General features: G+C 42.4%; 1 protein-coding gene across 3 annotated transcripts; it reads right to left on the bottom strand.

Moving 5' to 3' along the window:
- Positions 1 to 86: 86 nt before the first annotated feature.
- On the bottom strand, positions 87 to 17,445 carry Pbk (PDZ binding kinase). 3 transcript variants are annotated; one of them, XM_032918109.1, is made up of 8 exons: positions 17,424 to 17,445; positions 14,347 to 14,424; positions 13,049 to 13,142; positions 5,538 to 5,680; positions 4,688 to 4,857; positions 3,438 to 3,567; positions 1,310 to 1,486; positions 87 to 881 (listed from the first exon to the last, which is right to left on the bottom strand). In XM_032918109.1, the coding sequence occupies exons 2-8, from the start codon at positions 14,402 to 14,404 to the stop codon at positions 637 to 639; spliced, it is 1,017 nt and encodes a 338-aa protein (XP_032774000.1). In that variant the 5' UTR covers positions 14,405 to 14,424; positions 17,424 to 17,445; the 3' UTR covers positions 87 to 636. The 3 variants fall into 3 exon arrangements, with proteins under 3 accessions (XP_032774000.1, XP_032773998.1, XP_032773999.1); XM_032918107.1 differs by lacking the exon at positions 17,424 to 17,445 and adding an exon at positions 17,166 to 17,411; XM_032918108.1 differs by lacking the exon at positions 17,424 to 17,445 and adding an exon at positions 17,109 to 17,411.
- Positions 17,446 to 21,805: the final 4,360 nt, after the last annotated feature.

Below are 21,805 nucleotides of genomic sequence, written 5' to 3' on the forward strand. Positions count from 1 at the left end.
GAAAACAAGGTTGAGAGAAAGAAGTCACATTCACTCCACAAATCTAATGGTTAACACATCAACAAAAACAGAAGATAATGCTGAGATGCCTAGTACTAAAACTGTTTTTATTGTTTATTCTTACATAGCTTTTAGAAGACTTAGTATACAGTCAGTAAAAACAAAGTAAATTAGATGCTAAGGAGTGGAGAGAGGCAAGACAGTAACCAGGGTCTGAAACATTCTAGGGGCTATGCTTCTGCACCATGCTCTTAAGCTTCAGGGCACATGGGCCAACAGGCCAACTAAAAGGTGGACACTATGAACAGACAATTAACTGTACTGTGTATAGTGAAATTTTTAGTAACCCATTAAAGAAGCAAGAATATCTAAAAAGGTCTTTAACAAACCAATGGTCCCTTGATTCTAAGTCATCTTAGAACAGAGGTCACTAGTGTTTAAATCAGTAGGGGCAGCAGCATCTAGATACCTGGAGAGTTTTTTAAACTTCAAAGACTATCCAGTACAATAAATGCATATATAGGAAATAACATGTCAGAAGGTTATACAATTATTAACTATGTACAATGGTCTTAAAATAAGCTACTTCTAGAATCTAGCTACTATAAGTTATATTAGCTAAATAAATACATCTAGTTAACAGTTCCCATACAAGCCATGCTTCGAGCTTAGACCACCACAACATTGGCCATCTAGTTCCAAAGCTTCAACGATGTGTGCAGCAGATGGGCGATCTTTAGGATCCTCATTAGTACACACACAGAAGAGTTCAATGACCTTCTGGTAGGATTCATCCAGTTCTTCCATATTGATGGATGGTCTTGTCCCCAGAGCTGCATAGTAAGCTTCATCATCGAAGTCACTCTCATCAAATGTTGCATCTGCACATGAGGGAGGTAAGAGATGAAAACAAGCAAAATCAAGTTGGTCATGGAATAGCTCAATGATTTACCCTCCTGCAAGGAGGGGGTTATCCAATACACATTCCCCTATATACCACAGGCTGTCTGTCCAACTCTCCTGCCACAGAGTTTAGCTACTTTCTCTCCAAAATGTTAAACTATTCAACTAGATACCCCCACCCACCTAATGTAAAACTGTTTAAGAAAAAATAAGAACCCATGAGTGGGGAGAGGAATACCCTTATCTTCCTATTATCAGTCTATCTCATTTATATAGGATTAAATCTAGCCAATCACAGTATTGCTATAATCTTAACTCTAAATTTTGATTTAGCAGAAAGACAATTGTATGCACTAATCTATTGGAAGGAATTCAGATTTATGTTGAAACCTATTTGTGGTTATACCTTCATCATCATCATCATCTGGAAGGTTGATGTGTGGAATACATAAAGTCATCATTTCCCAAAGAGTAAGGCCAAAAGCAAACATATCTGCCTTGTCAGTAATAATGCCATTTTCCTCCAATGCTTCTTTGGGTTTCCATGGCTCAGTACCAATATAACAGGCCTCAGGATCAGTCACTAAAACAAAATGCAAGTAGAATAGTCATGAGAGCAACCAACAAAACAATACAAGCAAAACCCATTTGGGGAGTTCAGAGGTTAATCACTATATTCAACCTCACTATAAAGAATCTGTCCCTATCAGACTGGCAAGTATTAAAAAATCTCATCAGTTGGTGGGAATGTAAGAAAACAGTAGTTCAACCAGGTAGTGGTGGTTCAAGCCTGTGATTCCAGCACTCAAGAGGAAGAGGCAGGTTGATCTCTCAAGGCCAGCCCAAAGCTACACAAATAAACCCTGTCTCAATTAAACGGTGATAGAAATATAAAGAATACAGATATCAAGATTCCAGGCAAGCTAGTAACACCTTGCTTGGCTTCAAAGATTTGCAAGCTGTGTGACACTGCAGATCATTTCAAGTCTGGGCCTTGGGTTTTCTGCAAGCAACAAAGTCGGAGTTTGAGAGACAAATGACATTTCAGTGCTTCCAGGTGTGCTAAGCCAGGAGAGCCAGAAAGGATAACACCACATTAATAGTTTTCTAATACAGAGACCTTTCTCCATCTAGTTCCCTCCTAATGATGCTTTAGGGCTTCCAGATTAGAGACTTAAACTTAGTGGATTTATTCATTTTTTTAAATTCTCAGATCTTTAAATATCTTGGGGTTCTAACAGTTATACATGGAATTTTTAAGTTTTCATTCTATTACTTTACTAATATATAGGAATATAATTGGTAACTTCAGTCATTCTAGTACCACTTTTCTTCTAAAATCAACCATGTAAGTCTTTATAGGATTGTCTCTTTACTAGACAGAGATTTTTGGCCTTCCTAGTTCTTTTGATAATTTTATTTTTCTAGGAAATTATCATTTTCATCTATGCTCACAACTTGGTGGAATACAGCTATCTGCAGCCATCCTTACAAATGTGTGGAGCATGCAGCTGAGACCCTCTTCATGCCTAGTATCTCTCTCTTTTCAATCTTGGTGAGAATTTTTATTTTTCTAAGGATCCAGCTTTTGGTTTTATTACTAACATTTTTCAGGATTTGTTTTTCTTGACTTCTGTTCCTGTCCTTATTTCTTTCACAGACTCTGCTCTTCCTTTCCTGGCTGACAAAGAAGTGAAGCCAGTGGGGGCAAGTTTTGTCTTTTTTTAACATAATCACTAATAGCTACTAGTGTTTATGAATCAATTCTCTGTGATCTAAATACCGTTCTATAATTACATAAATTTACATTGCTCAAGTTCCAAATATCCAAGGCTCTCCTGGATATTTTGTTTGTAGTCTCTAATTTAATTCCTTTTTCTGGTAAAGTATTATACCAAAGATACTTCCTTAAGGCAAAATTTGCTTTACAAGTTTAAAAACTATTCTGTAACTAAGATAATTCACTGGATAGTTTTAAAGTGTATTAATTTTTCAGTATTTCATTACTATAATCTCCATTTTCACACAAATAAGGATAGAATTGAAAACGAAATGCTTTTAACTCATTCCAAACAGTAGGAGAGAAAAACAAGCAGTTTAATCAAAGCTAATCTTAAATTCTATTTTGAGGCTTTCAATAAAATTACAAGTAAAGAAACATTTGAAGAGAAAAGGGAAGATGGAATAGTTGATCCTATTTAGCATGATTAAATAAGAATGCCCAGAAGCTGGGGAAGCTCTAACCTAGTGGGCACATCTTGCCTATAGTTGTTCAGTTACAATCCAGGCTATTAGGGCCAGTGTGGCCACAGGCTGAAGGCTAGGAGGCCTGTGAGCCCAAGGCCATCCTCAACTGACGTATTTAAACAAATCAAAAACAAAAAATTACTACCAAGAAGTCAGTAAGTGTTCATGTGGCAAGGGAAGGAGCAAAGACACTCTATTATACACTTTTGAAAAAGTTAATTTTAAACCATGTAGGTTTATTATGTTTACAATGCAAAGTTGTATGAATTTAAAACAGTGCTGCTTACCAGTCATATTTTCATCCAATGGCAGAGAGACTCCTACATCACAGATTTTAATTGTTTCAAAGTCACCTTTAATTACAACATTTGAAGACTTTATGTCTCCATGCAGCAGCTTCTTTTCCTGATGCAGATACTAAAATTGGAAAAAGCAATCCAATACATTAGTAGAAAAATGAATAAAAACTCTTAAAACAATGGCTTTGTAAACTAGACTTGTCCAAGTATTTGAAGCCAGGAAGGGAACATGCCACTAAAAATTTTCTTAAAGATGTTTGAATTCTCAAAGCCCAGATAATTTTCTATCCAGAAGATTTCCAAACACCAGATTCACTTGAGGCCGGCCAGTAGTTCTAGACTTAATTTCAGAATCTTCACAACTTACCTCAACTTTGATATAATACAAGAAAAGCAGGTGAGATGGGGCCACCATAATTCATAAGCAGAAGCAAAAATGTAATGCAAAGCTATATTATGTTTTATTGGGTTGCAAACAATTATAGTCACATTTTGAACAGTGCTGCACAATGGCTATCTGTTCATTTGGCAGCATTTGAGTACTACACTGTGAGCCTAACTGTGAAATGAGAGGCCATTCTTGCTGTGATCTGCCTTATTTCAAATGCAGCCTATCATGTGGTGAAGAGGCCCCAACATGGTTACACTGTCATTTATTCATTTCCTTATATATACATACTTCAAGTCATGAGTTGGTGAGTAATTTGGATGCTGCTATCCTTTGGCTATCCTGGAACTCACCCTGCTGACCTTGAACTCCCTGGCCTTGAGATCCACCTGCCTCTGCCTCCCAAATGCTGGAAATTAAAGGTGTGTATCACCACGCCCAGCTCTATCTTATCTAAAGTTATCTAAAAATGTACTAAAAATTATAATTAAAATGTTTTTTCTCAATCTGCTCCAAAAACCAATTTCCTATGAAACCTTAACATGTAACCCTAACATCTCTATTATTACACTGCAAGTAGTTCTCTAGAGTCACTATTACCAGTATTTAATATAATCCCCCCAACCCCCAGAGAGAATTTCTCTGTAGCCATTTCCTCAAAACTCTGCCTTGCCTCTGCCTCCTGCCTGCTGGGATTAAAGGCATGTGCCACCAGTGCCCAGCTATGTATCCGTTTCTTTTCTTCCCTTATCTTCTACCTATCCAAAAGCACAGCAAACAAAATAGGTACAACACATGTTCATTTCTTCATAGTTCACCAAAGCTGTTTAAAATCCAGTGACATAGTTACCTTTAGCCCTCTTGCCATGTGCAAAGCAACTCTGAGAATTACAGCTGCTGGAAAAGGACTTCCACTGTCTTTGTTCCGCTCTTCTATTAAGTCATTCAGAGACTTTTCACCTCCATACTCCATAGCAAGGCACAGACTACCATCACTGGCTTCAGTAAAAGCACGATAGCCTTAAGAAAACATAACATTTCTCTATTAAACTCTTCATAATGTAACATGTACCTGGACTATCACAGTGAAGTAGCTACTGTTTACAAAGCCCAGAGGCAAATTCAGATGCCTTCGGGTGTGTCTAGCAGCACAGATCAAAATACTTTACTATGCTTCTGTAAACAGAATGATTCCACCAGTCTCATTAGTATCAAAAATGCAAAGTGAAAACAGCACAAGAATCCATCTAAATGAACATGAATGGTCTACATGAAGACCATTCTACATCCCAGAAATCTCAGAACCAGCACTAAAACAACTACTTCCAACCCAACTCTATGAAGGTTAAATACAAATACTTAAAGATCTAAAATATGTGCATTTTAAATATTTTTTTATTTATTTTATATTTTGCCTGCATGTTTATATGTGCACCACATGCATGCCTATTGCCAGTGGAAGTCAAAACACTATATCCCCCATGGATGGTTGTGAGTCACCATGTAGGTGCCAAGAACTGAACCTGAGTCCTCGGCAAGCATGATAGGTTCTCTTACCTACTGATCCATCTCTCCAGCCCCTTATGTGAACTCACATTAACTTTTCCCCAACAACGTGTAGACCCAACATTATTAGCAAAACCAGATACTATACAGAACACTGCTTACCACATACTGCCACAAAGTAAATGTAGACTTACCTACAATGTTTGGGTGATTAAGGTTTTTTAAAATCTTAGCTTCATCAGTTAGTCTCTTCTGATACACAGTTCGATAATGATCATCGCATAAAGGATTTATCTTTTTCACAGCCCAAGGAGAATGGGACAACCCTCTTGGAGATCTAAAACATACATATGTAAACTTAGTGATACAAAATGAATAAGAAACACCAACACTCAAATTTTGCTCCATAGAAATAGGTTTTTAAAAGTATTTCTTTAGCTGGTCAGCACTTGTTACATTTCTGCTTTGAGTAAATCAGTGTCAACATTTAATCAGAACCTGATATGATATCTATGCTCTGAGAAGGGATTAAAGGACAAAAATAAGGATGGACTGTTAGGAACTTATCAAAGTACAATTAAACTTTAGAACTGCTACACTATTTTCTAACATTTCTATCCTGGCATGTCAGCCTACTATTTAATCAATGTTTATCAATATGTATCAGAGATGATTTATGACATGCTTTAATTAATATTGAAAATTTAGATTTTCTATATAATAGAATTCTATTCTTTTATTATAATTTGAAATTTCACACATATTTGTTTTGATCAAATTTACTTTCCACTCCCTCCCCTCCAGTTCCTCTTCTATTCCACCACCACCACTTTCCCTCCTAACTTCATGTGTTTATATTTTTTAGGCCCACCGAGTCCACTCAGTGCACGGGTAGCCTCTCAGGGCCTGCTCCCTAAAGAGAAGTGACTCTCCCTTCCCTAGAGCCAGTGACTGTGGTTCCCCATCCCTAGCATCTCCTCTTCACTATCAGCTACTTCAGCTCCACATGGAACACTCTACACCTGTTCACCACACTCAACGCTGCGTTCTCGGATCTTTCTACCACTCCGTCTTCTTACAGAACCAAAAGGAAAATGATTAAGCTACTTCCCTTTTCATAACCTGAAAGGAAAATTATACAGATTTAACATTTAAAAACATGAAGTTAAAAGAGTAAGTTTCAAAAATCACAGACTCAGGACTAAACACTGTGAAAAGTAAGTCCAGGCAGCACCGCCCTGCCGCTAGGACTAACAGACCATAAAGATAAAGAAAAGGAATGCAGGAACCAGCCCCAGTTATCAGGACTGACCCAAACCATCTGGCAGAAGGGCACCTCCCCCAGCTTACTCAGAGTCACACCTTAACCAGATGTCCTTCAAACCCTGATATGCCCCTAGCTTCTAAAATCCTGTGCGCTCCAGTCAATCGTACTCTCCTGCTGTGCTGTAATCTCACTGCCATGTTTAAATGAGCCAATCACCTATATAGCGCCAGAAATTAGCCAATTGTGTGTAACGGCCAAACCCCCCTAGCCTTCCCTATAAAACCCTGACTTGAGCTTCGTGGTCGACACCTCTGTCTCCTGCGCAGGATACGTGTCGACCCGGAGATCCCCGTAATAGATCTCCGTAATAAACCTCACCTTTGCTTATTACATCCAAAATGGTCTGTGTCTGGGGTCCGCGATTTCCCGCGACTTTAGAAAGGGTCTCTCTTCGGGGATCTTTCATTTTGGGGGCTCGTCGGGGATCTTCGCGACCACCCCAGACTCCGAAGACCCCTTGGAGGTGAGTTGGATGTTTGTCTGAGTGTTTCTGTGTGAGCGGCGCCGCATTTGTCAGTCTGTATGTCTCTGTTTTGGTTCCGCCGTGTGTGTATATATGTGTGTCTTAGTACCGGTCAGTGTTAAGAGAGTGGATGTGGAATCCCACTCTGTGCAGCTGCCTTTGAGGTCCGTAAGGATCCTCTGGCTGCGGAAGGGGGGATGCCCAGAGCCCACAAGCTGCAGCCCCTGGAAGACGTTCCACGGGCGGAGAATGGCCGGGAGAGCCTGGCTGTGGGCAGTCAGGAGGACCTGACTGTGGTTTTCTGGAACAAAAGAGACGGAGTGCTCCTTTTACCTAGGCGGGAGCAGACGAAAAATCCCACTCCGTCAGAGGTCGCGTTCGGCTGCCTATTTAAGTATAGGCGCGGACAAGTGTGCTTGGACTTGTGTCTGTTGTCTGTATTCTGTTTCTGTGTTTGGCGTTCTTTTTCTTTGCCATGGGGCAGACTGTGATAACCCCTTTGTGTTTGATGGTGGACCATTGGACGGACGTTAGGGCAAGAGGACACTCTGGAATTCTGTTGGGAGGTAGAATCAGATGGTCCGTCTCACCCCAGAAGCAGCTAAGGTCAAGCTGCAGTTTGGGCAAGGGTGCTTTGTTTTAGTCTTGCTTGTCTGGTTTGTTTTCTGTGGTATTGTCGAGTGTCTTTGGCTTTTGTTTCGTTTTTGGACTTTGGACAGACGACTGTGTTTAAAATCTTGGACTGACGACTGTGTTTGAAATCATGAAACTGTTTGCTTTGTTCGTCAAAGAGTTTTACTTGGTCCTCTTGGTGCTTAAGTTAAAAGTTGAAAATAATTTGCTTGAGAGAAATTGTTTTCTGCCAGGGAGTTTTGTCTCTCTCTCTTGAGCCTCCTCCCCAAGGAGAGATGCCCCAGTTTGGGGGCAGGCAGAAAAGCCCCTAAAGTAGTTTCAAAGAATCAACAACAAACTGTAAAGAACTTTGTTTTGTTTTGCCAGTCAAGATTTAGAATTCAGGCTTTGGCGGTGGCCAAGGTCAGGATTAATGTTTTCTTTTCCATGGGCTTTTAACCCAGTGAGACAGTTTGGTAAAGGGCTGCTACTGAGGTCCTGATAGCCCAGGTGAACTGGTTACATCTTTTGTCAGCCACCTGGCATCTAGCACCCAGGTTCTAACCATCTCTCCATCCTTTTGTTATTAGTTGTTACTAGAAGCCTAGTGTTATTTGGAGGCTGGTTCTCTTGAGAGGCAAAGCGACCAAGCTGACACTGAAGAGAGATACTCCTTAAGGGAAAATCTAAGTCCAGAGAGACAGCCGGTAACAGATAGGCTGCCTCTCTGCTCACCTTTCTGTTTCATAGGCAAAGCTTGTGCTTATTTTTACAATGGCCTTTTTGTCCAAAAAAGGCCTCCTGGTTTAGCTGTGTGACTAAATGCTATTTGTCCTCTTCAGTGGACTTCTCTCCTCTAGATTCCCTTCTTGTTTTCTCACCATCCCACTTGAGATGCTTGTTAGTAACTGTTACAGGTCTTCTTTACCACTGAGGAAAGACAGAATCCTACTAGAGGCCAGAAAGAATGTTCCAGACATGGATGGAAGGCCCTCACTCCTGACTGTTGACTTCAATACCCCTGAAGGTAGGGAGTGCTCCGGGTCTGCCCCCAGGCTCCAAGGGTGGGTCTCCAAGGGGCTGGAAAATGCCCCACCAATCTGGCTAAGATAAGGAAAAGATATGAAGAGAAAGTTACAGAAACTTGAAGGGTTAAGCTAAGTTGCTGAGAATTAGTATAAGTTAGAAAGAGAAAAGAAGGTAAAAAGAGCAGAAAGCTAGGGAAGAAAGGAGACAAAAAGAAGAGGAAGCGAGAGAGCTAAAGAGAGATAAAAGATGAGAGAGGAACATATACTGGCCACAGTAGTTAGGGAACCTAGGAAGACAGTACCTGGCAACAGAAGAGAATTCTGGCTAAAGATCAGTGTGCTAATGCAAAGAAAAAAAAGACACTGGGTCAGGGACTGCCCAGAAAGAACAAGAGGGGACACTGGAGAGCCTCTCGGTCCTGGAGTGCTGGCTATGTGCAGAGATAGGAGGGAAGCCTGCCCAGTTGTTTTATGGATACAGGGACCCAATGCTCTGTGCTCCTATGCTCCAGTGGGCCAGTATCCAAAGACCTTGGGTACAGGGGCCTACTGCAATGAACAATACTTATGGACTGCCCGAAGAACAGTGGACCTTGGCGTGGGCCAGGTAACCCACTAGCTCATGGTCATCCCTGACTGCCCCTATCCCTTGCTCATGAGATGCATATCTGCAGACTGTGTACATGGGGCTTAAGATTTGTCTCAGTACACCAGTACCTGATGCTGGGAGATGTGTGGCTTAGTGCCGTTCTGCCTGGAACACACCGTTCCTGCCAGCCAGGCACTGACAATTATCACCCAATCCAGGACTTAAACTGTGATAGAGTGGCTGATGTCTTGCCTTTGAATGAAGTGTCCCAAAGGATGGGACCACTGGTCAGCTGACATGGACTAGATTCTCCACCTGTTGGGGACAATCTGGTCACCTTGCTGCCCAGTCCTGACCTGGAGCCACCACAGCATGAGTATCAAGCACTGGCAGAAGCCCATGGGTGGAGGAAAGACCTCTGCGACTGGCTGATTGACCCCTGCTGAAAGTCGAGGCTACCTTGTCCACAGACAGGAACAGTTCTCTTCATGAAGGTCAGAGATAAGTGGGTGCTGCCATGGTGGACAACACAATGTCATCTGGGATAGCTGAACCTCAACCTCCCAGCACATAAGTGCCGCAGATGCCTTTGCCATCTCTTGGATGCCCTGGTGAAGCCAACAACTGTGAGTACTATTCATTGCTCAGGATATCAGGAGAGAAGAGATTCATTGGCATGGGGCAGTAACAAAGAAGATAAAGTGGCTTGGGAAATGGCTATGCAGGAGCCTATCCTGGTTACAGGCCTGCAAGAGACAGCCACTGGGAACTGGGATTGGACTAAGGGATGGCCTCACTTAGAATGTACAACAGAAGAAAAGGCCCAAATTGCTTAAATGAAAAAAAAGACAATGGCACACTTGAGGGGAAAGCTATACTCCCCAGAGGGGGGGGGAGGAGACTCACTTTGCCAAATACAAATATGGACTCACTTAGATAAAAAGTTTGTCCAAATAGTTAAGGTGTATGTAATAGACTTTAAGCAGAGAGACAGTAAAAAGTATAAGGTATGTCAATAAGTGAATGCTTAGCAAGCAAACAGAGCAAAGAGACCTAGAGAGTTTAGTGAAAAGTCGAAAAGTCGAAGTGAACTTCACTGAGATAAAACCAGAACAATATAATCACAAGTATCTCCTAGTGCTTGCAGATACTTTTTCAGGAATAGATAGAAGCTTTCCTCACCAAACGAGAGACGGCCTCTGCAATCATCAAGAAGATACTGGAAGAAATCCCAGGTCTGGAATGCCCAAGGTAATCTGGTCAGACAACGGGCCTACTTTCGTTGCCAAGATAAGCCAGGGTGTGGCCAAGTATTTAGAGGTCGATTGGAAATTACATTGTATTTACAGACCTCAAAGTTCAGGACAGGTAGAGTAAATAAATAAAACTCTAAGAGAGACCCTGACCAAATTAAATTGACCATGGAGACTGGCACAGACTGGGTGGCACTCCTTCCCTCTTGCTCTCTTCAGAGCAAGAAATACCCCTTCCAGATTCAGCCTTACCCCCTTTGAGATCTTATATGGGGCCTCAGCTCCTCTGACTGTATTAGATGATGTTACTGAACCAACATGTCATAGTGCCATAGTAATAATGATTTGTGTGCCAGGCTAAAAGACCTACAGGTGATACAGAAAGAAATCTGCTCAGAGCTGGCAGCAGCCTATGCCCTGGGGACCCCCGAGACATCTCATCAGTTCCAGGTCAGAGACTTGGCTACATACGATGGCACCGAACCCAGATACTCGAGCCTCACTGGAAAGGACTGTACCTGGTGCTGCTGACCACCCTGACAGCCATCAATTCTCAGCCCTCACCAGCCGTGTACTAGCTGTTGGGGCTGAGAGCTGGGACCTAGAGGGAAACTCAGATCTTCAAAAAGCTCCCTAGACTTAATTTCATGTTTGCCCTGGGTTCTATCAAGATAGGTGTGGGGATAGGCTTGATTTCTATTACAAATGATGTAACATTGCATATGTTAGTACTCCTAACACTTCTTGGGACTGTGCCTCAGGGATCACAATGTGTATAAGTTTAGAAGTTCTAAAAGCTAGTCATGACCTTGGTGTGTAGGTTTAGATAGTATCCAGATTGGAATCCTAATGCTAAAGACTTAGTAAAGAAAAAAAAAGAGTTGAGAATTACTTAAGGCTATCTAGGTGCTGCAAGGGCAGCACAAGGACATCTGCTGTTGCCCTGCAATGCAAGGCTTATAGAGATTCCAGAACTGCCATTGACTCAGATATAAAAAGAGTGAAAGACTTTTTAGCTGACCTCCAAGAATACCTAAACTCCCTCTCAGAGGTAGTCCTTCAGAATAGAAGAAGATTAGACCTGATATTCCTTAAAGAAGGAGTCTGTGTGCTACACTGAAAGAAGAATGTTGCTTCTATACAGACCATTCAGGAGTAATTAAAGACTCCATGAATAAACTTAGAGAAAGGTTAGACAAAAGACAGAGAAGCGCATCAGGGATGGTTCGAGAGCTGGTTTAGTAGATCTCCTTAGATGACTACTCTGATATCTTCCCTTATGGGACCCTTCTTAGTTTTGCTTCTGCTTCTGATTATAGGTCCATGTGTGTTAAAGAAACTAGTTAATAGGTTTGACTCCTACAAAAAGATAGAGACGCTCAACAAGGTTGGTTTGAGTCTTGGTTCACTCGGTCTCCCTGGATGACTACCCTACTCTCTACTATATGGCTGGGCCATTACTAATATTCTTTGTTTTAGTGTTTGGACCCTGCGTGACAAACAGGTTAATTGCTTTTGTTAAAAATCGAGTGGGTGCTGTGCGGTTGATGGTTCTGAGACAACAGTACCAGTCAGTTAGGACAACTGGTGAGACCAAATATGAGACTTGAAATCAAAATTCTAAGATTAGAATTACTTAGTAGAAGAAGAGGGGAATGAAAGGAAAATTATACAGATTTAACATTTAAAAACATGAAGTTAAAAGAGTAAGTTTCAAAAATCACAGACTCAGGACTAAACACTGTGAAAAGTAAGTCCAGGCAGCACCGCCCTGCCGCTAGGACTAACAGACCATAAAGATAAAGAAAAGGAATGCAGGAACCAGCCCCAGTTATCAGGACTGACCCAAACCATCTGGCAGAAGGGCACCTCCCCCAGCTTACTCAGAGTCACACCTTAACCAGATGTCCTTCAAACCCTGATACGCCCCTAGCTTCTAAAATCCTGTACGCTCCAGTCAATACGTACTCTCCTGCTGTGCTGTAATCTCACTGCCATGTTTAAATGAGCCAATCACCTATAGCCGCGCCAGAAATTAGCCAATTGTGTGTAACCGCGCCAAACCCCCTAGCCTTCCCTATATAAACCCCTGACTTTTGAGCTTCGTGGTCGACACCTCTGTCTCCTGCGCAGGATACGTGTCGACCCGGAGATCCCCGTAATAGATCTCCGTAATAAACCTCGCCTTTGCTTATTACATCCAAAATGGTCTCTGTGTCTGGGGTCCGCGATTTCCCGCAACTTTAGAAAGGGTCTCTCTTCGGGGGGTCTTTCAAACCTAGCAGGAGGAATCCAGAAGTAAAGTATTAGGGGCAGAGCTCCAGCAGTTAGAACTGGAATGTGGCCTTCAGGTGTGATGAGAAACTTCCCCAATCCAAGTACAAGAGACCTACAGTCCCCCAAGCAGAATCTTACACTCACTCACTCACTCACCTTTTCATTAGGTAAACACTGACCCCAGTCCCAAAGCCGAGCTTCTGCATAAATGGAGAGGCAGGGATATTTACACATGGAGTTGAACATAATACTAAAAAACAAAAGCAAAAACTTAGCATTTGAAAACAGCAGTACAAAATCATCTTAAAGCCCTATTGTAAGATTAGTAATGGCATAGGTTTTTTTATTACAGTGTGGGGACACCCTGTGACTAGGACGACTTCTGCAACTCTCATGGTAACACTAGTGTAAATGGCTTGTTTTTTTATGCCTTACAAGATAAGGATCTGAAAAATCCATTCAATTATTCTGTGTGTATGTACATGGTATGTCTAAACGTCTCTGTGTGTAGATGTGAATGCTATGGCACACATTTAGAAGTCAGAGGAGAACTTTGTGAACTTGGTTCTATTTGGGCAGATCACACTTGGGTCAACCTGATGAGCCATCTCAGCTTTTTACATTCTTAAAAGGCTACTTAAAAATAAAGAATATTGACGTTGGTAAGACAGCTCAGTGGTCAAGAGCACTTGCTGCTCTTACAGAAATCCCGAGTCTGATTCCCAGCACACATATCAGGCAGCTTATAATCATCTGTAACTCCAATTTCCATGGAATCTAATGCCCTCTTCTGGCCTCCAAGGCACCCACATGGATGTGGTGCACACATGCACCCATCATAAATTAATAAAAATACATTGAGAGAAAAAGAAGGATCCTCATAGGCTAGGTGTGGGAGCACAAGTTGTAATCTTAGGACTTGGAGGCAGTAGAGAGACTGAAATCTAATAAGGGCATCTGTGGACAGCAATATCTAATAGATACATTGGGGACAACACTAATATGTCACTATCACCTTTACTCAAAAATATGCTGAGCCAGTGTAATAAGGTAATTTAAAAAAAAAGTCATAGATAATGAAGTGGAAAAAAAGTCTCAATGTCTATTAATCTATATATGACCAACTAAAGACATCTTGAACAATCCTTAAGACACCTCCACAGGCAAAAGTGCTTGCTGTGCAAGCCTGATGCTTGATTCCTGGATCCCATCTACAAGGAATACAACTCCTGTTACCCTCTAGTTCAAGCCAGAAGACCATTACTAGGCAGGTCCTAAAATCCAGAACGACCATCAGCAACTAGACAGAAAGGCTGGCCTGTGCTATCAGAATCTCCATTATGGTTATTACTGTCATAGTGACCAATACCATGACTGTTTACAGTGACAAAGGAACAAACACAAAGATGTTTCTAGTAGAAACAGCAACAAGAGAAGGTCTTTGGCAATCTTACCAGATTTCCTTTTTTCAGATAATTTGTTTGGCGTCTTGAAATTACTGATTCCTTCCATTGTAGCAATCACTTTAGGTCCTGTAATAAAAACAAGCTAAGTTATACTGCAACTATCTAAAGTACTCTCGTTGTGAGGAGAAGCCCATGACATCATTTTATCACAGAAATATACAATTTGAGACCTGAAAATGACCTCAGCAAATACTTAGTCCAATTTTATTTACAAAGGTAAAACTGAAACCACTTACTCGTGGTCATACTATCAGTGACTAGGGATTGTAATTTTAACTATAAAATATATACTTAGAGGTCAGAGACATGGTTCAGAAGGTAAAGGTACTCACTGCCAAGCCTGTCAACTTTTAATTCTTGGATCTCATGTAGCAGAAAGAGAGAACTGAGTCCCACAAGTTATCTTCTGACCACCATACACACTATGTGGCACACACACATACACAATACACATAGAAACAAATATAATTGTAAAAACTTTTAAATATATAACTTCAATTAAAAAAATACTACCTAGTTCAAAAGGTTAGCAGAAACTAGGAATATAGCTCATGGGCAGAGTGTCAGCCTGGCATGCACAGGGCCATGAGTTCAATCCCCAGTGATGAAACCAAAAGGTAAATACTATGTCTCCCTCTCATACTTCCCAAGAGAAGTTACAAACATGTCTCAGTAGCCTTTAAGACAACCCTTATAGGCATACCTGTAATACCAGCACTCGGGAGGCTAAGACCACCCTGGGCAACAGTGAGACCCTGCTACAAACAAAACGAAAACAGAAAACCATGCATACAAGCAGCGTCATTCCTAACAGTCCAAACAGACAACAGAAGTACCCATTAGGTGATGAATGCAGAGCAAAAAGTAACAAACTTAGCTATGTACAACACAAATGAGCCAGGAAAACACGACAAGCGAAAGAAACCAGATAGAGAAAGCCACGCACAAGTTTCCATTGATTGAACATATCTAGAGCTGTCCAGAAACTACATGGTTTTCTGATGGCTTAACTGTGGCAAGGAAGAAAAAAAGTAAAAAAAAAAAAAAAAAGGGGACAGGGAAGGAGGTGGCTTTCTAGATTGAACAAATGAAAAGCAAAAGTGGGTACTGGAGCTTGGGAGCTCATTTTGGGATGCTTTATTAGACATCTTGGTGGCAAGGTTGAATAGGAAGCCAAATACAGATCTGGAACAAAGCCAACATGACTCTGTGGGCTTATCGACAGACGTGGGATTAAAGCTGAGATCCTAGATGAGAAAGGGTGCAGCCCTCAAGACCCTGATTCAGGGCAGGGAGGCGGGAAAACAGCCTTTTGAATGTGAGCCACATACAACATGCTTGGCAAAGAGTGGCCTGGAGGACGTCCTTGCCACCACAGCTTGAGGACTGGATACAAAAGGCACAGTGTGTTTTTAAGAGATTAAAGTACCTAGCTTTAGACATTTCAACATTCCCTTATATTCTGGACACTCAAAAATGCCTTACCTTCTACTTACCGTATTTGTACCAAAATATCCTATGTCCCACCCAGCTCAGTTGTCTAATGGAGTATTTCTTTCCTGGCTGAGTTTGAGCCTTAGTCTGTACTGTCTTAGATACTGTCGTAATCCATAGGCACTAATTGTTAAATAACTATACCGTCTTTAAACCATATCACCTTTAGGCTTAGGGATCAAAAGGCATGTTTGATAGAGCTGGTGCATCTACCGATGGGCTTTCTAAGCCCTGTTTGTGTTTTGTTCCATTGAGTCTGGGTCTCATCATAACTTAGACTGTCGTCCACTGGCTCTGCATACTGAGCTGGTATCGGACATTACCTACTCCTGCTTCAATCCCCACGCATGTGCACCATACTTGGTTATCCTGATAATTGCTTTTAAGATTTTTCATCATATACTTTCCATCACACACGTGTGTGGCACGGGGTGTGTGGTATATGCACAACAGTACAGGAGCCCGAAGTGAAGGATGGCCTCCTCTGGAATTACATGTAGTTGTGAGCCACTCCACATGGGTGCTGGCAACCAGCTCAGGGCCTCTGCAAAAGCACCGCAGGCTCTAACCACTGAATCAACGCTCCAGCGTCCCCCACCCAGAACTTTATAAGTGTTAAACAGCACTACTCGACTTTTCAAAAGTATCTTTTTATTAGCATATGCTAACTCTACATGGTTATGAGTTTCACTATGAATTTTCATAGACGCATGCAAATATGTTTTTAAAGTAATACCAGGATTCCCATGTATAAAATTCTACTCACAGTCACACTACCTGTCCTTTCTTCGGTCTCCATTCCCTAATACTGAGACCACAGGCACTTACTACTGCTCCCAGGTTTTTGGGTCCTGAAGATGGATCCCAGGGTTGCATGCATGCTGGGCACAGACTGTACCCAATGAGTCATTGCCCTACCACAGGCCACCTTTCGACTGTGGCCTCACCTGAGAAGTGCTTCCCTGCCTCCTTCATGGGGAAGGGGGTGACTTTCTCCCAGAACCCCCAAACTCTCCGCGACCAAGGAGCTCAAGGACAGGGACTTGGAGGTGCACGATGATTCCAAGGGGGTTCCCCTACTCTCCTCCATCCGCTGTCTTCCCTGGGTGCTCCCTCAATCATTCTCTAGCCGCTGTGTACCCTCAGTTTGCTGTTCTTCCGCGCAGATCTCCTCCAGGTCCTGGATCCTCCCGTAGAGGAAGTCTCCCTCCTGTCCGCGAACCCTCCCATCCGACCCTCGATACTCCATCGCTTACCCCCTGTCCGCTGTCAACCCTCCAGTCAACCCTCCAGTCAGCTAGGCTTTCCCTTACCACAGTCACACACTCGGGTAAAAAGGTGAAAGTAATGAGCTGGCTCAAAGCTGTCTGGACACCTAGCCCGGAAGGTGCAGGAACAGCTCCCGCCAACTCTGTAACCGCCGCGGCGTTTAGGGCGCGCGCGTTTTTAAAGGCCGCGGGCCGGTCGGGAGACACAGGAGTTAGAACTCAAAGCTGTCTTGCTTCCGAAAGTGCAGGAACAGCTCCCTCCCGCCAACACTCGCAGTAACCGCCGCTGCGTTTAAGACTCACGCTTTCAAAGGTCCCGCCAGAAGACTACGGAGCGGCACTGGGGCCAAAACTCATGCCTTCGCGCAGTCCGCCCAGGTTTGCTTGGCCTTCCAGATTTGACTTAGACTGAAGAAGCCTTCCAGATCAATGGCTAGAAAGGTATAGCAAGTGTCAGACAGATGCTGTGGAAAAACAAAATATGTGTCTGTTTTGAAGGCAAATGTACCCAAATTACAAACACTGCTCAGAATATGCAATTAGGTAAGATGTTTTATTGCAGATTTGTGTGATCTTAAAACACTAACTAGAAATGTGTAGTTAAGAGTTTCATTATTGGGGTTGGGGATTTAGCTCAGTGGTAGAGCGCTTGCCTAGGAAGCGCAAGGCCCTGGGTTCGGTCCCCAGCTCCGAAAAAAAAGAAAAAGGGGAAAAAAAAAAGAGTTTCATTATTCGGGGCTGGGAATAAATATAGAATATTTAGAGGTTTTTCTAACTTTAAAAATTATTACTCGTGTGCGTGTACATGGGAGGTCAGAGGACACCGTAGAAACTGGTTCCCTCCTTCCCCCTTAGATTCCTGAGATCTAAATCAAAAGGTCAGGCTCTGACAGCAAGTCCTTATCCTCACTGAGACATCTCACTGGCCCAGTTTTGTTAATTCTTGGAATTACCACATTCTACTTAACAAATATTTCCAGAGCACCTACTGTGTGCCAGGTATCTGCACTTGACTGCCCACTGCATAACATAATCTACCGTGTTCACTGCTAGAGAAATGAATTAAATTTGGGAGAACAGGAAGACATTCCCATACCTATTATGAGGCTCAAAGACCATGTGATACTTCAAAAAGGAAAGCACACAACGGAATACAAGAAACACTGAGAGACCTCCCCAGCAGGAGCACTCTGTGTGGCATTTTGTTGAGAAATTAAACCATTGTCTGCGTTGAGGTTTGCCCCGGAGTTATCTGTATTTTGATGCTAATTCCACTGCCCCAAGGACAGCTGCCTAGTCCGTACTCCGGACTCAGGGGACTTCACCAGAACCACCTCCCCATTGAATTTGTAAAGTACTGGTGAGGGGTAGATACAGGATAGAAGGAGGCCTGTCATTGGAGGAGAAGGAAGGATGGGCGGGAGAGAAGTTTGAAGGAAGAGGAGGAGACTGGAACCGATAGGAGGAAGAGGAGGGAGAGGGCGAGAAGCCATGGCAGTCGACGTTGATTCTGCTCTGTGTATTTACAGGTTGTTATTAATGTTCCTAAGGAATGGATGGTACTGGCCTTTGTATGATTAGGTGGGCAATTATATCTTACCAATTGGGTCAAAGATTATTGTGTTATGTGTTCTTTTATGTGACGGTTTGAGTGTAGGAAAGTGTACGGTGGCTGGAGACACTGGGCCACTGAGGGGTTGTGATGTGTTTCCGCCAAGATATCTAGCAGATGTCTTGGGGCACCGTGGTGCAGAACCTAGCGAGGTAAAAGACAACTATACTTTTTTTTTATTTTTTATATTTTTACAACAATAGATGGCGAACCAACCTGTGGGCAAGAATCCACTAGTAATCCAAAGAGTTGAGAGGAAGTTTTATTTTCTAAGTAAGAGGAGGCCAGTGCCATTTTAAGTCATGTGATCTCTTAAGCTTGGGAGTTTAAACAAAGAAACAGGGAAGCAGCTTGGGCTGACTGGCTGTAGGTTCCCTGCTGTGTGGTAGTATGTTTAGGTGGGCAATTATATCTTATCAATTGGGTCAAAAGTTATTGTGTTGTGTGTTCTTTCATGTGTAGATTTAAGTGTAATGGAGTGTGGGGCGGCTGGTCTGGGCCTCCACGGAGTTGGGATGTGTGTTTCTGGTATGGAAACCTGCCTTGGGAACTAGATAGGTAGAGAGAGAGTGCTGCCAGGCTCAGAGAGAGGCAGTGTGATATGGGATGGAGCAAAGCAAGTGAGAGGCTTTGCTGACTGAGAATTAAGATATCCAGCAGATATCTTGGGACACAGCAGTGCAGAACCTAGGGAGATAAAAGACAGATATACTTTTTTTATTTTTTTTACAACAAGTCTGAGCACAGATAGATAAGGACAGCTTCCTTACTAAGAGAGTATCACACAGTGCCATGACTCATATATATTCACATGTTTATATACATTGGCATACACACTTGTCTAGTGACATCTATTTCATTGGCACTAATACCTATTTTATTTTCTACAATTTCAAAGAATTCAAAGATTCCAAGAATTAACAAAACTGGGCCAGTGAGATGTCCCAGTGAGGATAAGGACTTGCTGTGAGAGCCTGACCTTTTGATTTAGATCTCAGGAATCTGAGGGGGAAGGACGGAACCAGTTTCCGCAGTGTCTTCTGATCTCCCAACGTGGGTGGCAGATACACACACACACACACGCACACACATGCACACACGCACACTCACAGTAAGTTTTTAAGTTAGGAAAATTTCTAAATATTCTATATTCAGTTTCTCAATGCTTTCACTAACATATTTTCTTTTTTAGTATGTAGCCCTGGCTGACCTGAAACCCGATATGTAGAGCAGGCTGGGAAGACTCCTCCAGAAGAGCAGCCAGTGCTCTCGGCTGCGGAGCCACCTTTCCAGCACCATGATCTTTCTTTCTTTCTTTCTTCCTTTCTTCCTTTCTTTCTTTCAAGATTCATTCATTTATTTATTTCATGTGTGTGAATACACTGTTGCTATCTTCAGAAACACCAGAAGAGGGCATCGTATCCCGTTGCAGATGGTTGTGAACCACTATGTCGTTGCTGGGAATTGAACTCAGGACCTTTGGGAGAGCATCTTAACTGCTGAGCCATCTCTCCGGCCCCATGATTTCTTTTCTAAGTGCAGAGAGTTTTTCTGGTAACTATTTTTTTTTTTTTGGAACTATCTGACATTATTCAAGCAAAATGAATTTATTGTTTATTCTTTGCCCTGTAGTACATTAAACAACTGTTGGAAATCCATGCTGGGAAGGGACCATCGTGGAGGCTGATAAGGAGCTCTGTCACATGCAGCTCTGCTCCCCAACAATTTCAGCTATTCAGATAAAATGAAGGTCACTCACATTTGCTGAGATTTGAACTCAGGATGTCTTGAAGAGGAGTTAGTGCTCTCAACCACTGAGCCATCTCTCCAGCCCCAGCGAGCACTATCTTAATATTTTCAGCCCTATCTTAATATATTTTGTGAATATGATGTTATACACCTTGCCTTCATTAAATATCTATAATGTTCTACGTTTTTATGAAGTCTTAGGTTTTTACAAGCCTTCTGTGTAATTTTCTTAGTAAATGATAAAATTCTGCCTAAAGCCAGACCCAAAAGCTTCTTAATTAACCACTGTTTGTCAAAGGACTCTCCAGGGAGATAAAATTATTGGCACAGTATAAACTGAGGCTAAAGAATCAGTAGAAATAAAGGCCCTTGCCTAACAGTTACGACTATCCTGCTCTGTAAAAGAACCCCCAAATATTACCCCCCAGGAACACGTGACCATCACAATTCCATTGCTATTGCCTGTGGATGCATCCAGTGATCTCAGAACCAGTGATCTCAGAACCTTGCCTGCTAGTCAGTTGTCATAGAGAGCAGCTCCAACCTGGATCAGCCTCTTGTAAAGCTCCAATCCCACTCTTTAATAGAAGAACCAGCTCTACTTTGACTCTAGCAGACTGGCTTCAAAGTAACATGGCTCTTTTGCTTGCCTGATTGCTTGTTTTTTGAGACAGTGCTTCCCACAGACCAGCTTGTCCAGCTTGAACTTGCTATGTAGCCAAGGATGACCTTGGACTTCCGATCTTCCTGCCCCTTCCTCTTGTGGGTGGAGACCAGCAAGCCATGTTTACGCAGTGCAGGGATGTTTCCTGCAAACAACGATGTCACATCCCCACGCCAGCTCTTTTAGGGACTTTCGGTTTCCCAGACCTTACTTGGAGAGTTTTAATGCTTTTCTTCCTTTCTAGAGTGTTGTCTCCCTCCTCTTTCTCCTATGGCTGCTGCATTCTATTTCTCTTTGAGATTGTGTCCTCACTGCTGATTAGCTACAAGGATGGTGAACTTGTTTAGGAACAAAGAAAAAAAATATTTTTTCTTGTTGCTTCTGTATTTCCAAACAGTCCTAGACATGCTACATGGTCCTAGACATGCTACATGGTCCTAGACATGCTACATGGTCCTAGATATGCTACATGGTCCTAGACATGCTGCAAGTTCTGGCGTCCTGAAGTCTTTAGATGTGGGTCTCCTGTTCCCAACTCAAGATGCAGGGAAGCTAAGGAACAAAGTCTCTGGTGGCAGTGAGTATGCTGGGCACAAAGTCACAGGAGATTGTGTGGGAAGGCTGCGCCTTTATTGAAATGGCAATGGTTGGCTAGCTTAT

This window comes from Rattus rattus, chromosome 12, assembly GCF_011064425.1.
Source record: "Rattus rattus isolate New Zealand chromosome 12, Rrattus_CSIRO_v1, whole genome shotgun sequence".
In the NCBI taxonomy this organism is placed as follows: domain Eukaryota; kingdom Metazoa; phylum Chordata; class Mammalia; order Rodentia; family Muridae; genus Rattus; species Rattus rattus.

What these genes read in the sequence shown, in the direction of transcription:
- Pbk (XM_032918109.1), bottom strand. Translation starts at nt 14,404, where the DNA reads ATGGAAGGAATCAGTAATTTCAAGACGCCAAACAAATTATCTGAAAAA. An exon ending in ATCTGAAAAAAGGAAATCTG is followed by an intron (nt 13,143 to 14,346) that starts GTAAGATTGCCA and finishes TTTGTTTTTTAG; the next exon opens with TATTATGTTCAACTCCATGT. An exon ending in AGATGATGATGATGATGAAG is followed by an intron (nt 882 to 1,309) that starts GTATAACCACAA and finishes CCTCATGTGCAG; the next exon opens with ATGCAACATTTGATGAGAGT.